Genomic DNA, 15,771 nt, shown 5'->3' on the forward strand with positions numbered 1-15,771 from the left:
AAGAAAAGTCTGACATATACTACCAAATGGATAAATCTTAAAGATATATGCTAACTGAAATATTCCAGTCATAAAATAACAAATACTGCATGATTCCTCTTATATGAAATATCTTACACAGTCAAATTCATGTGAAACAGAAAATAGAATGGTGGTTGCTAGAGATTGAGGAAAAAGGAAATGAGGAATTATTGTTTACTAGGTATAGAGTTTCAGTTTAGGAAGATGACAAAAGTTATGGAAATGGATGGTGGTGCTGGTTGCATAACCATGTGAATGTTTTTTGGTTTTGTGGGGGAAAATTAAGGTATCACATTTGTTTGTAAAAATACTCATCAGAAGTAGCTAGAACATTCATTCAAACTGTATTTCACATAATTTATGCTAAAGAGTGAGCATCTTTTTCCGTGCCTTGGCAAATTGTAACATTCCTTTTTTAAGTTTGGGTCACTTTCCAATATTTTATCCTTTATGCTTTCAGTGTTGTGAAATATCTACCATAGTTCCTGTGATGTGAAGTTTTTTATGGTATCACTTTCTCTGGGACTTCTTTATCCTTTCATCACAAGTATTCTCCTCGTTTATGACAAAAAAAAAAAAAATACACTCTTACTAAATTCCCTGGCTGTATACATAGAGTCTCTCAAATGGCAGCCATATTAACATTTCTATGGCCAGTCATTTCTCCTAGAAATTCTATTTGAATTTCGTTTTCAGCATTATCACTTTTTGCTTTTTTGCTCCTCTTTCATCTTTGTTAGCCAAGTATCTCATTTTGATTATCCATTTTTGTAAAACGTCATGTCATGTCTATCTATAGGATACAAGGATGAAACACAACTATGTTTCTGGCTATGTGTGAACTGAATAGCAGATGTGAACTGTGTGTGAACTGAATAACAGATGTGCAATGATCAATCACCAGCAGATTTTGAAAGAAGTGATGTAATTGGTCATTGAGCATAATATGCACATTTATTATTTACGTAGTGATTTGTGAGTTTGAAGAGCTAATAGCAACATGTGTTCCTTATACAATTACTCACATTTAACATACCGTGGCAACTGAAATCTGAACTGTGTTGCTGGGAGCATGTGAATGTTTTTAGTGTCACCAAACTGCACATTTAAAAGTGGTCAAAGGCAATATTTATGTTATGCATATTTTACCACAATAAAAAATGGAAGCAAGTTGATTCTAAAATTTATCTAGAAAATGCAAAGGACCTAAGATACTTTGATAAAGAACAAAGTTGGAGGACTTACATTACCTGATTTCAAGATATTAAAAAGCTACAGTAATCATGACAGTAGTATTGACAACAAAAGGATTAATGAAAGCAAATAGAGTTGAAATAAATTCTTGCATATGGTCAAATATTTCTAGAAAAAAAAACAAAGAGGAAAAATTGTGAGGTTGGGCAAATATGACACTTTAGGCACTTACACCTAGAAGAAAATATTGGTAAACTAAACTGCACTGACATTAAGATCTCCTGCTCTTCAAAAGGCACTGTAAAGAGAATGAAAAGACAAGATACAGACTGTGAAGAGAATGAAAAGACAAGATACAGAAAATATTTACAAATCACATTTCTTTCTAATATAGTTTGAAATCAGGATGCATGATACCTTTAGCATTATTCTTCTTTCTCAAGATCGCTTTGGCTATTCAGGGTCTTACAGACAAACTTTAGAATTGTTCTATTTCTATGAAATATGCCATTGGAATTTTGATAGGGATTGCATTGAGTCTATATATTGCTTTAGATAGTATGGACATTTTAACAATATTAATTCTTCCAATTCCACAAGTATTACTATATCTTTCCATTTATTTGTGTCTTCTTCAATTTATTTCATTAATGTCTTGTGGTTGTCAACATACAGATTTTTCAACTCCTTAGTTAAATTTATTCCTAAACATTTATTCTTTTCGATTCAGTTGTAAATGGGACTCAGTTTCTCTTTCAACAGATTGTTATTAGTTATAGAAATGCAACACATTTTTGTGTATTGATTTTGTATCCTGAAGCCTAACTGAATTCATTTATTGGTTCTAACAGTTTTTTGATGAAGTCTTTATAGTTTTCTTGATATAATATCAAGTCACTTGCAAATAGCAACAGTTTTACTTCTTCCTTTCCAATTTGAATGACTTTATTCATTTTTCTTGCCTAATTACTCTGGCTAGTATTTCCAATACTATGTTGCATAAAAGTGGCAAGAGTGGGCATCCATGCCTTGTTCCTGATCTTAGAAGAAAAGCTTTCAGTTTTTATCACTGACTATGATGTTACCTGTGGGTTTGTTATATACGGGCTTTATTATGTTGAGGTAAGTTCCCTCCATACCTGCTTTGTTGAGAGTTTTTATCATAAATGAATGTTGAATTTTGTCAAATGCCTTTTCTGCATCTATTGAGATGATCATATAATTTTTAGCTTTCATTTTGTTGATGCAGTATATCACATTGACTGATTTGTGGGTGTTGAACCATTCTTGCATCCCTGGAATAAATTCCACTCAACCATGGTGTATGATTGCTTTCATGTATTGTTGAATTTGTCTTGCTAATATTTTATTGAGGATTTTTGCATCTATGTTCATTGAGGATATTGGCATCCTTGTAGCATCCTTTTCTGGTTTTGGTATCAGACTTTACTGCCCTCATAAAATGAGTTTGGAAGAGTTTCCTCCTCTTCTATTTTTTGGAAGTGTTTGAGATTTGGTATTAATTCTTCTTTGAATAGAATTCACCTGTGAAGCTGTCTGATCTTGTACTTTTTTGGGAGGTTTTTGATTACTGATTGAATCACCTTACTAGTAATCAATCTGTTCAGATTTTCTATTTCATCATCATTTGGTCTTGGTAGGTTGTATCCATCTATCCATTCCTTCTAGGCTGTCCAGTTTGTTGGCACACTGTTGCTCATAGTAGTCTCTTATAATCCATTGTATTTTTGTGGTATCAGTTGTAACTTCTCTTTATTTTTGATTTTATTCATTTGAGTCCTCTTTTTTTTCTTGGCGTGTCTAAATCAAGGTTTGTCAATTTTGTTTATCTTTTCCAAAAAAAAACAGCTCTTAGTTTCATTGATCTCTGTACTCTCTTTTTAGTTTCTATTTCATTTATTTTTCTCTAGATTTGACTATTTCCTTACTTCTACTAACTTTATACTTTGTTCTTCTTTTTCTAGTTTCTTGGGGTGTAGAGTTAGGTTGGTTATTTGATACTTTCCTTGTTTCTTGAGGAAGGCATTTATTGCTATTAACTTACCTTTTAGAACTGCTTTTGCTGCATTCCATACATTTTGGTATGTTACATTTCCAATTTTGTCTGTCTTAAGAAATTTTTTTATTTTGCTCCTGATTTCTTTGACCCATTGGGTGTTCAGTAACATGTTGTTTAATCTCCAAATATTTGCAGATTTTCCAGTTTCCTCTATATGATTAATTTTTAGCTTTATACCACAGCAGGCAGAGAAAGTGCTTGATATGATTTCAATCCTCTAAATTTATTAAGACTTGTTTTGGGGCTTAACATATGATCTATCTCAGAAGATGTTCCATGTACACTAGAAAATGTGTATTTTGCTACTTCTGGATGGAACGTTCTGTACATATCTAGTAAATCTAAGATGTCATTTAAGGCTGATGTTTCCTTATTAATTTTCTTTCTGGGTTATCTATCTATTGATGTAAGTGGAATATTAAGCTCCCCAACTATTATTGTATTGCTATCTATTTCTCCCTGTAGGTCTGTTAATATTTACTTTATATATTTAGGTGCTCTTATATTGGATGTATAAATATTTACAAATGTCATATTCTCTTGTTGGACTGATCCCTTTATCATTATATAACATCCTTCTTTGTCTCTTATTACAGTTATTGTAATAGGACAAAATCTCTTTTGTCTAATGTAAGAATAGCTATTCTAGCTTCCTTTTGGTTTTCATTTCCATGGAATATCTTTTTCCATCTCTTCCCTTTTGGTCTGTATATGTCCTATATCACAAGTCAGTCTCTTGTAGGCAGCATATAGATGGGTCTGGTTTTTTGTTTTTTGTTTTGTTTTGTTTTATCCATTCAGCCACTCTATGTTTTTTGACTAAAGAATTTAGTCCATTTACATTTAAAGTAGTTATTGATAGGTATGTACTTATTACCATTTTGTTAATTGTTTTTTGGCTGCTTTTGTATTTCCTTTCTGTTCCTTCTTCTCCTGCTCTCTTCTTTGTGGTTTGATGACTTTCTTTAGTAGTATGCTTATATTCCTTTCTCTTTGCCTTTCTGCGCTTACTATAGGTTTTTGCTTTGTGGCTACCATGAGGCTTACATATAACAACTTATGTCTATAACAGTCTATTTTAAGTTGATAACACTTAAGTTTGATGCCATTCTAAAGCTCAACATTTTTACTCTCCCCCACCATACTTTGTTTTTAATGTCACATTTTACATCTTTTTTATCTTGTGTATCCCTTAACTAACTATTATAATCATAGTTATCTTTACTATTTTTGTTTTTTAACCATTATACTACTTTATAAGTGAATAATCCTCTACCTTTACTATATATTTACATTTCTAGTGACATTTGTTCTTTCATATGTGTTCTTGTCACTAAAAAGTCCCTTTTCTTTTCAGCATAAAGAAGTCCCTTTAAGATTTCTGTAAGGACAGTTTAGTGATGTTAAACTTCTTTAGCTTTTGCTTGTCTATAAACTCCTTATTTCTCCTTCAATTCTGAATGATAATTTTGCCAGGTAAAGTATTCTTAGCTGAAACTATTTTTTCTTTTAGCACTTTGAGTATATCATGCCATTTTCTTCTGACCTGCAAAGTTTCTGCTGAGAGAAGGAAATGAAAATTCAAAAAGATATATACACCCCCATGTTAATTTCAGCATTATTTATAATAGCCAAGATATGGAAGTAACTTAAGTGTCCGTTGATGGATGATTGTGGTATAAATATACAATGGGATATCAGTCAGCCCTAAAAAAAGAATGAAGTCTTGCCATTTGCAACAACATAGATGGACCTCAAGGGCATTACGCTAAGTGAAATAAGTCAGATAGAGAAAGACAAATACCATCTGATTTCTTATACATGTGGAATTTAAAAAAAAAAAAAGCTCATAGATACAGAGAACAGATAGATGATTGCCAGAGGTAAGGGATGAGGGGTGGGAGGAACGGGTAAAAATTTTTTTTAGTTTAAATAAATTTTTTCACATTTCTAACAAAAGACTTGTATCCAGAATATATAAAGAATTCTCAAGCTTGCATAATAAGAAAACAAACCACCCAATTTTTTAAATGGGCAAAAGAGTTAAATAGATAGTTCACCAAAAATGATATACAGATGGTAAACAAGTGCAGGAAAGATGCTTCACATTATTAGGCATTAAGGAAATGTAAATTAAAACCATACTTTTATAATGGCAAAAATAAAAAGAGTGACCATATTGAGTGTTGAAGTTATGGCGTAACTGGAATGCTCACACAATGCTAATGGGAATGTAAAATGGAACAGCCACTTTGGAAAATAGTTTAGCAGTTTCACTAAAAGTTAGACTACTTACCATATGACCCAGACTTTCCACTTCAAAATATTTTCCCGATAGAAATTAAAGCAAATGTCCACACAAACACTATTCAATGCAGCTTTACTTGTAATATCCCAAAGCTGGAAAAAATCCAAATGTTTATCAGTAGGTAAATGGAGAAACGAACTGAAGTATAGCCACAGCCTGCAATATAAGAAACAAAAATGCTTGCAACTATGCGGAGGAACTTAATTATTATGCCTAGTTTTAAAAGCCAGACAAAAAACACTTATTTAATGATTCTATTTATTTAAAATTCTAGAAAATATAAATAAATAAATAATTCTAGAAAATACCAACTAAATCATGGTAGCAGAAAGTCGGTCAGTGCACAATACCAAGAGTGAGCCCCAGTGTAAACTGTGGGCTTTGGGTGATGGCGTGTCCATGTAGGCTCATCAGTTATAATAAATGGACCACTTGGGTAGGAGATGTTGATAACTGGAGAAGCTATGCGTTTATGGGGGCAGGGAGTAAATGGGAAATCTCTGAACCTACCCCTTAATTTTGCTGTGATCCTAGAGCTTCTCTAAAAAAATTAGGTCTTAATAATTTAAAAAAGCAAATAAACAGATCAGGAGTTGCCGGGGATGAATGTAGAGGCACTTAAGAAAGGAAACAGAGAGAGGGTTTCAAAGACTCATATGGAAACGTTTGGGGGTGATGCGTGTGTTCATTATCTCGATGATGATGATGGTTTCACCCATGTATACATATACGAAAATGTGCCAAACTGAACACTTTAAACACCAGCAGTTTACTGTGTATCAATTATTCCTCAATAAAGCTGTTTGTAAGATTAGGTTTATGTGCATTTTTTAATAAGATATGTGGTTAAATAATTTGGGGAGTTGTTCTTGGTCCTATATCTAAAGGCTACATTAAATGTTATCAGAAAAGCTACCATCAGTCTCTAAAATATCCGACCAAAAAATAGAATACAGATATAGTTAAATTATCTCAAAAAAGCTCAGAGCAGGTAACCAGGTACCAACAGCTCACGTAGCCTTGGGAAGAAGAGGAAACTGCCTGTCAGAGAAGCCTCCTTTTTTAGTACTGGGTTAGCCATCCTGTCCTTATGCTGAAGAATTCCCACTGACTTCAAAGAAGTCTTTGGATCAGAGAGAAAGCAGTGCTAGGCTGCATAATTGCAGAGAGGTTGAGGCTCTCTTAAAGAGATTCTCTTTTGAGCTGTATCCAGGATGACATTATCACTTTATCAATGATAAGAGGGCTTTGGGGTGGGACTCCGGAGCCACTAAAGTACTCTTAAGCATGAAAGAGAAGAAAAGAAATGCGTTTAAATCAAGGCAGAATTTTTAAAGTCATGAGATAGTGATGCAATTCCTTGCTGGAGGAGTGTCTGGGACAAACAAGAAACGTTTCTGGCTGAGACTAGCTTTGCTAGCTACCAGCAGTTGCTGGAGGAAAAGCACCAAAAAAAAAAAAAAAGAGAGAGAGAGAGAGAATGAGAGAGACAGCTGAAGAAAGAGAAATCTATTATAAACCCATCATAATACAATAGCTTAATATCGACACAAGCACAGCGTGTGGGTTGGGGTCAGGCCGGTACCCGTGTAAGGATTGCATCCTGCACAAAGAAAAGGAGGCCCACTAGGAGGTGAGGTGGCCCAGATAGTACATGCATGGGACAGCCTCATGGCCAGGCCATCGACTGCCAGATAATCTGCTGAAAAAAAGAATAGGGATTGTATTTTTAGGATAATTAAACAGCAGGGTCTAAAATGTTGCTGGCAAGAAGAAATAATTAGTAGAGAGATTTCTGCAGTGTCATGAATCAGCAGGTATAATGGAACTATCTATTTTCTTCATGTTGCACAATAAAGATGATCAGTCAGAGCTGGAAATCTGCTCTTATAAACTGAGCTAGAATGTGATTTAATGTCCCTGGTAAGATATCAATTCTGAGACCTGATGAGTGTTAGAATTAAGGAAAGATTTAGTGTCGGATAGTGCAAAGAAAACAAGACTTGAATTCTAAAGACCTCTAATATAAGGCTGAATGTGTTAAGTGTGTTAATAAATATTTGGTCAACACTGAGAAAGGAGAGATTAATACCAGTTTGGGTTGAACAGAGGAGCATGTGGTAACACGCAAGAAACACCTGAGGCTAACATAAAAAAGAGATGATGCGATCAACGTCTTGTACGTAGAAGGTGCTCAGAGTAACAGCTTTTATTTCATTTATCACTCAAGACTTAGGAAGGTCTGCAGCTTTTAAAAATAGAGAACTAGAGACATCTTCATTTGCTTTCCACACAGAAAAATGAATGTATTCTTCAGCTCCGTAGCCCTCCTTCTCAAACTGTTACATCCACGCTGGATGAGAAACCAGCAGGAGAAAACCTCTTGGATTCACCTTGAGTAGGACCGGGCCCTCTCCCCCCGTCTCCCTTGTCCACACTCAGAGCCTGGCTGGAGCCCAGCCCCGATGCGAAGAGACAGAAGGCCTTCATCTACTTATTTGCAGATTAAGGTTAACAGTAAACCCTAAACTGTCCATCCCAGCCATGCCGAGCCCTCACCTCCAGCTTCCAATCAGCGCTGCTGTTACCTTAAACGATGTGGCTGCTTTCCTGCTTGCTTCCCAGAGAGAGGGCCAGCGGGATCCCACCTGTGAGAAACAGAAAAGCAGTGGGATTGGGAAGCATATTTAGATCAACTGTGTGTTTTAGCAGGCTTCTCTGCAGAGAGCCTGAAACTTCTCTGGAATCATTTCCACAGAAGCAAACCATTCACTATGTATTGGCAAGAACTTCAAGATACGCCAGGTTCTGAACATACAGTCACTTAATGAATTAAAAAAAACCTTCACAGAGCACATGGTACCTGCGTACTATATATATCAGCAGTAAGGTAGCCAGACTCGGCAAATAAAAATACAGGACACCCACTTAAATTTGAATTTTAGATAAATAACTTTCTTAGTATAATTACGGCCCATGTGTTAAAAGATAAACTGGAGCATTTAAAAAATGTCAAGAGCTTATTTGAGCAAAAGTCTATTTGAATTGGGCCATGTCAAACTGGAAGTAGTTAAGGGCAAAGACTTATATAAAGAAAAATACAAAAGCAAAGAAAGGAAATCATTTGAAGGGTTATAGCTTAGGGCCTCATTGTCTATTTGTGATCGATTGTGCCTAGTGTTTTGGTTTCATAACCTTGAGACATTTACAGGCTTGCATTTTGGTTTGCATGGCAGGCCACTATGGCATCAGAGCCACCTCAGTCTAATGGCCTCCTTGTTTAATTCAATTCAATTCAATTCAATTCAATTCAATTCAACACATGTAATATTAATAATACAAGCATTATGCAACTATTAATTGCACTTACATTTTTAAATTATTTGTTCTTCACCTGAAATTCAACTTTAACTACGTGTCCCACATTTTACCTGGCATCTCTAATTGGGAGGACCAAGAAGAGAGTTTCTGAGTGGGTGAGATCAGACAAATAAGAGGAAGAAGGGCATTGAAGCAGGAGAAACTGTATGGACAAAGCCAGGGAATAACTGCATTCTTTAAGTGGCGATGAGCAGAGCAGATCCCATAGGCAGAGATCTCATGTAGGAGAATGACATTCAAGAGGGCCATTAGACACTCTCTGGAGAATATCTGGAACAGTGGGCTTCCCTTCTGCAACAAAATGTTCAGTGGGGCGTAACTCAAGAGCTAGCTGTCAAATTCCTTTTAGGGGAATCGTCTTTGCCCAGTAAAACACCTGGAAAGGACATTTTGGCTGTGGAAGGGTAGGCCTCAGGGTTTGGCCAGGATAAGCAGGGACAGACAATGAGAGAGCTGAATTACTCTGCGTGAAAAGGGAGAAGAATTGACGACATTCTGGTGCAGTCCTACTAAGGCGACCTAAGGAGAAATTTTGAGGATAGCAGCATAGTAGGGGGTCAAAAGACAGAGAGAGGAAATTTTGGCCAAGGAGAAATTCTCTGCAGCAGCCAAAGAATATGAAGAAGTCAAATATTCCACCTTACGTCATCGGAGGCTCTGTCACCACTCTCCCATCTGCAGTCACAGTCCACACCTTCGTGATGTCCCTGGGGGAGTGTTTGAGAGGCGAGGAGAAGCACACAAGCGCCCTGCTCAGTGCTCTGCGTGACCGAGAAGAGAAAGCAAGCCTGTGGCAAGACGTCAATAAGAAGGAAAGGTCCCCCAACTGCAACTCGAAGTGAAGGATGAATGTGTGAACACAAAGCCCTGGGATCCCACACAGATCTTGAGGAAAACAAGAATGCGTAGTTTGTAGTTGAAGCAATTCTACTGAAATCTCCAATAGCAGGCATCCCAGCTAACCCCTGGCTCCGTGTGTGTAAGACAATCTTGATAGATCCAACTTCAGATCCTTGGGAGTAAATGATTGTACATACGGGTCTTCCAGAGTCCGTTCTTCACTCTTTCTTTTGTCTTGCTAACCATTTTTTGGACCCGTTAGCCTCTTCACCAGTGATCCTTCAACCAGTCCTAGGGAGAGGTGGGCCGACTCAGGCTGATTTCTTTTTCTCTTGGTTACCACCTCCGGCAAGAGATGGGATTGGATGTCTCAGCTGCGTGAAACTGTACACGTGCACACGGCTGTGAACGTTTCCGTGAGAAATGCCGCTTTGCTCCTCTCCCGTGACCTCCACGTATTCGGATGTGTGTAGACATGCTCCCATATAAATACCTCAATGAACTCAAATGTGTGTATGATTACTTCATTTCTTGGAATGGGTGAATCTATTCTACAATCTATAAAAGGCCAGTGAAACTTTTGCAACTGCTTGTAATATTTCCTCAGCTGTGGTTCCAATGTTTTCCCCAAAACTAAGTACTATTACAGTGGCAAATGAACAGTGTATTGTTACTTCCAGAATAATGACTTCAGAATGATATTATTTGGCCAGTCACCTGCACTGTTTGGGAGTGAGGACTATTCCTTGACTATAATAATCGACTCTTTAGAAAGTTTCCTCCTGGTAGGAAATTCAATTCAGAGAACAGAGCATCTATAATGGAGGATGTCTAATGAGTCATTGGGAACATTCGAGAATGGGCAAGATGTTGTATTTATGTTTAAATGTTTATGTAATGCTCATTGCTGAAGGGAAACTAGCTATTAGAGTTTTTGCAATTATCATGCTGTTTCTCTTTTCCTGTCTCCTGGAAACCTACAAAAAAGGATGATTTGACATTTTCCCTGGAATACATTCATGATCCTGCTGCTTCCTCTAGAGTGTTTGGGAAATCAGCAAACCTAACCTGCAACCAAGTTTACTTCGATTTGAAAAGGACATGATAATGCAAAAGCTGTCAGGCCGGTTCCCACGTAACTATACCGGTTAGCTTCCCTAAAGCTGTTGACAATTTACCAGCGTGCTATCTCCTGCCCCATTTACTTATTGATGGTGCTTATCCTGGCTAACATTTATCATGACACCTCGAGTCGTTTCCAGCTTAATGCATCTGAACAAATCAGTTCCTCTTTGAATTTTATAATAATTCCTATTTCTATTTCAAAAATCCAAAGCAACAGGGGTGCCTGGATGGTTCAGTTGGTTAAGTGTCTGACTCTTGGTTTTGGCTCAGGTCTTGATCTCGGGGTTGTGGGATCAAGCCCCGCGTTGGGCTGCTTGTCCCTCTCCCTCTGCTCCTACCCTGCCCCTCAAATAAATAAACAAGTAAAATCTTTTTAAAAAAATCCAAAGCAACAAATAGCTACCCTTTGGCACCAGCCCTTTTTAAAAAATTGTTCCTATTTCAGTGCCTTTACCATTATACGCATACACTACAAATTTGTTCACATTCATTTTATAATCTATTTTTTATTTTTTATTTATTTATTTTTAAAGAGTTTATTTATTTATTTGACAGAGATAGAGACAGCCAGCGAGAGAGGGAACACAAGCAGGAGGAGTAGGAGAGGAAGAAGCAGGCCCATAGTGGAGGAGCCTGATGTGGGGCCCGATCCCAGAACACCGGGATCACGCCCTGAGCCGAAGGCAGACGCTTTAACCGCTGTGCCACCCAGGCGCCCCTATAATCTATTTTTTAATTCAACAATTAGCATGCCCAGATGAGCACACTCATGTGCTTGGAATCATTCAGGGTGCTGGGTTTTTTAATTAAAAAACAGATCTATACCTAACTTCACGGAATGTACAGTCTAAAAGTGCTTATTTATACAAATCAAAATAGATTGCTTAGTGACAAAGCTATCAGAATTTTTAAGGCATGTCTCTACTAAATAAAGTCATTTTCTCACTACTCCTGGGTAATTTACCTCTTTGCCTCTGCTTTTTTATATACCCCTGCCTTTATTCACTTTCATTGATCAGAGAAGCATAAAGTAGTGGAAATTAAATATTTCCATTTTATGTAATAATTGGATTTTAAGATAAAGGTTGTACCCACAGCCTAAAATCTAATTTGAATTTAAAGTTTTAATATTATTGACTAATTTTTTTCCCATTCTATCTTTGAATCATTTTGCTAATCAGTAAACATTGTCTGTCCAAGGACAGATAAAAATACCAAGCATTTCATCCGGAGCGCTTGTCAGAATGAAAGGTAAATGGCGAGATGAGGTTGCAGACTCAGCCATGAATGTTACAGGTGTGTGTAGTACACGGCATCGTCACAGAGCAGGAGCTCCCACCATCATTGGTTTCCTTATCTTTCTCCAAACAAACCAGGCAGTTCAGGATGTGTGACAAGGGCCAGAATATTACAAAACAACATTGATTCTGACTCTGATCATCTGTCGAGGTAAACTGGAGTGGGAGAAGAGGAAAGTGTTACAGGCAAGGCAATGCTGTTAGGATGGCAAACAATAATCCCTCCGAAAAAAATTCTTACAGTCTCAATGTCAGGAGTCTTGGGAAGGAAGGAACTCAGAGGCAACCAAGAAATCAGAATAGTCTTTGTAGCACTGTCTCTTTTCTGCACCTTGCTGTATTAACTGAGCCCTTCCTTATGCCTGCCAGTGACCAAAAGTAACCAAGGAGCGTATGGAAGCAAGTTGGGGGGGATGCAGGGAGACAAGCTTGGATGAAAGAGAGGTGCATCGGGGACACTGGAGGTGGAAGTGGTGGGACAGAACAAAAAAGGGTACAATCTTACTGGGACTAAGATATTTGGAGACTCTGACTCCCAACAGACCTCTGGGCATAGTTCCAGGCCTTAATTAGGATTCTGTAACAATTTTTAAGAGAAGGTGATTTTCTGAAATATCACTAGTTTTTCTTTGAGTCACTTATGCTGGGTCTTATTAAAGTTTCCAGCCATTCTGCTCACTTTATCTTCTAAGTACAAATGAGAAACAGGAACGGTCCATATCACAGCTACTGGGCACTTGAAATAAGAAATCTGAACACAAAAAACAAGAACCAAAGCCTACGAGACACTGGCTGGGAAACTTTGCGACAAGCTGGGGACATCAGAACTCAGACCCTCTAGACAATGCAGCTGTTCTCACCAGCGCTTAACATAATAGAGCTTGGGGGCACCTGGGGGGCTCAATCAGTTGAGTGTCTGCCTTCGGCTCAGGTCATGATCCCAGGGTCCTGGGATCGAGCCCCATATCAGGTTCCCTGCTCGGCGGGAAGCCCGCTTTTCCCTCTGCCTCTGCCTGCTGCTTCCCCTGCTTGTGCTGTCTCTCTCTCTATTAAATAAATAAAATCTGGGGCGCCTGGGTAGCGCAGTCGTTAAGCGTCTGCCTTCGGCTCAGGGCGTGATCCTGGCGTTCCGGGATCGAGTCCCACATCGGGCTCCTCCGCTGGGAGCCTGCTTCTTCCTCTCCCACTCCCCTGCTGTGTTCCCTCTCTCGCTGGCTGTCTCTCTGTCACATAAATAAATAAAATCTTTAAAAAAATAAATAAATAAATAAATAAATAAATAAATAAATAAATAAATAAAATCTTATATATAATATAGAGAGCTTGAAGGGGTGTCAGAGCACATCTCATCTCAGCTAAAGACCATGGGAACAATTCAGTTCCTCTGTGGCCAAGCCCGGCACTAGACCTCCAATTACTTTCTGCTAATAATAATAATATCTGTAGTACCTAGTGAGCTCCGGGTATAGCCCAACCACTTCAGGTGTTACATCATTCGATCCTACAACCATTCCCATGATGTAGGTACATATGACTATCTGTACGTTCTCAGGTGAGGACTCTGAGGCCTGCAGTGCACGAGTTATTTGCTCAATCTCAAAGCTGATGAAAGTGCTGAGCTTCCTCCCCGGGGCCCACACGGTCTCCCTCCCCCAAGGAGCATGCTTATTTCCCTACCATCAGCCTCCCTCTTCCTTCACCCATGGAAACATCTGCAGAGAAGCCCGGCTAGTTGGTGCTTCCCTTAGCTTCATTACACTTCATTGTGCAGGAAATTACTGAATTCTGCTTAGCAGAATTGTACATAGAAAATATCATCGGAACACAAGGTCTTGAATTTAGTAATGCTGGGTTGTCTCTGTAATTGGGAGAGAAGAGTAACAGCTTGTTTGTCCTCATTCTTCCCAAGATCCTAACTGTTCCTTGAAATGGTTTAAGCAATTTGCTGCCTAAGAAGGACTTCATTATCTCCGGTTTCAACTCCTTTGGTTCTGCGTGAAAAATAAAGAATTTATAATCATGAAATCACAGGAGGGATGAGAAAGTTGATGTACTCGTAAGCTGAAATTTGACTGACTTTGATAAATTATCTAACTGGCAGTTGAACCCCATGCCAGAAGCAGAAATGTGCGCAAGGCCTCAGACTAACCATATCACACCCCCTTGTAGTTACAAAAACTCCCACCTATTAAAAAGCCACCAACCAGTGCGGCCTGCTATTGTCGCATTTCTGCTACTTTTTCCAATTCTAGTGCAACGAAAATCACCCTTTGAGTGCCTAGGTCAATAAATGCCATTCTTTTCTGCTGCACAGAACCTGAAGCGGGTGGCTGAGACCTGGATGGACGAATTCGCCGAGTACATTTACCAGCGGCGCCCAGAGTACAGGCACCTGTCCACCGGGGACATCTCCGCCCAGAAGGAGCTGCGCAAACAGCTCAAATGCAAGGACTTCAAATGGTTCATGGCTGCGGTGGCCTGGGATGTGCCTAAGTACTACCCTCCAGTGGAGCCCCCACCGGCTGCCTGGGGGGAGGTGAGGAGAGGCTGCATGAAACGTGCCCTTACCCCAGGGTGTCCTTCTCTCCCGGGCTCAGGAGGCGGTAGGGCTTGCCAAAGCCTCCCGCTCCTCTGCCCTACGGCCAAGTAAGATCAGCTGAAATCATCTCCCAGAAATGAATGTGCAACATTTTTTTAGAAATTGCCAGGGAGAAGCATTCAGCCCTCAGCCTTGATAATCCCACCCAGAACCCTTGGCTGCTATTGACTCTCCAAATGGATTTTTTTTAATGCACCGGAAAATATTTTTATTTGAGGTTAGTGAAATTGCCCTAACAGCTTGCAAAGAATGCAAATAGCTGTCATGCTACTGCGTCAATAGTGTGACCTGATCTTGATAGAATCCCTCACCGTCCTCCGTGCATAGCCTTGTTGCTACTGGTACGTGCAAGGATGAGGTGATGGAGCGGCCTGACTCTTTTCCTAGCGGGAGGTGCTATGCAGAATCATGAAGAAACGCATTACCGTAATACCCACGGCCCTGGCGCAGGCAGGAGCCGCATCGGATGCTTCAGTAAGCACTATCCTTTCCATCTCGGAATGCTTCTTTTTGATTCCACCTCGTAATTTAAAATGAAAGAACAGAATAGCCCTGGTTCCCAAATTTAAAATTCTATCTTTTTGGCATAGAAAGGACTATTGTGCTGGGTTCGGTTCCATTCAGTCCTGTTACTATATAGCCTTCTCCTCAGAGAAAAGCATATGCTAAGGCAAGGACTAAAATTGGATAGGGTGGATTTATCCTAGCAATTTAATCTGCTTTTAGCAGGAGGCTGTGAGGGGGAAACTGCGGGCTGGGTGGGATGCTAGCGCTGTCCTGGTTCTCAAGGCTTTCAGAAGCCAGGAGGTGACTATAGTGCCTTGTGGGGGAGCCTTTTCATCATTGTCCGTGGTTTTGTGGTGTGGGGGAGAACTTGCCTTAGCCTGCTTGGTGTCTGATCTGCGGCTTGGCAGAGCTCTGAAGG

The 15,771-nt window shown here is 39.0% G+C and overlaps 1 protein-coding gene across 1 annotated transcript in view; it reads left to right on the forward strand.

Annotated features, from left to right (window-relative positions):
• Window positions 1-15,771, forward strand: part of GALNTL6 (polypeptide N-acetylgalactosaminyltransferase like 6) — a 1,129,500-nt gene that overhangs the window by 1,051,147 nt on the left and 62,582 nt on the right. Inside the window, exon 9 of the mRNA XM_008705050.2 lies at window positions 14,562-14,783. Within this exon, the coding sequence (XP_008703272.1) occupies window positions 14,562-14,783 (222 nt within the window). The remainder of the gene's footprint in view (window positions 1-14,561; window positions 14,784-15,771) is intronic.

This window comes from Ursus maritimus, unplaced genomic scaffold, assembly GCF_017311325.1.
Source record: "Ursus maritimus isolate PB19 unplaced genomic scaffold, ASM1731132v1 scaffold_11, whole genome shotgun sequence".
NCBI classification, from domain to species: domain Eukaryota; kingdom Metazoa; phylum Chordata; class Mammalia; order Carnivora; family Ursidae; genus Ursus; species Ursus maritimus.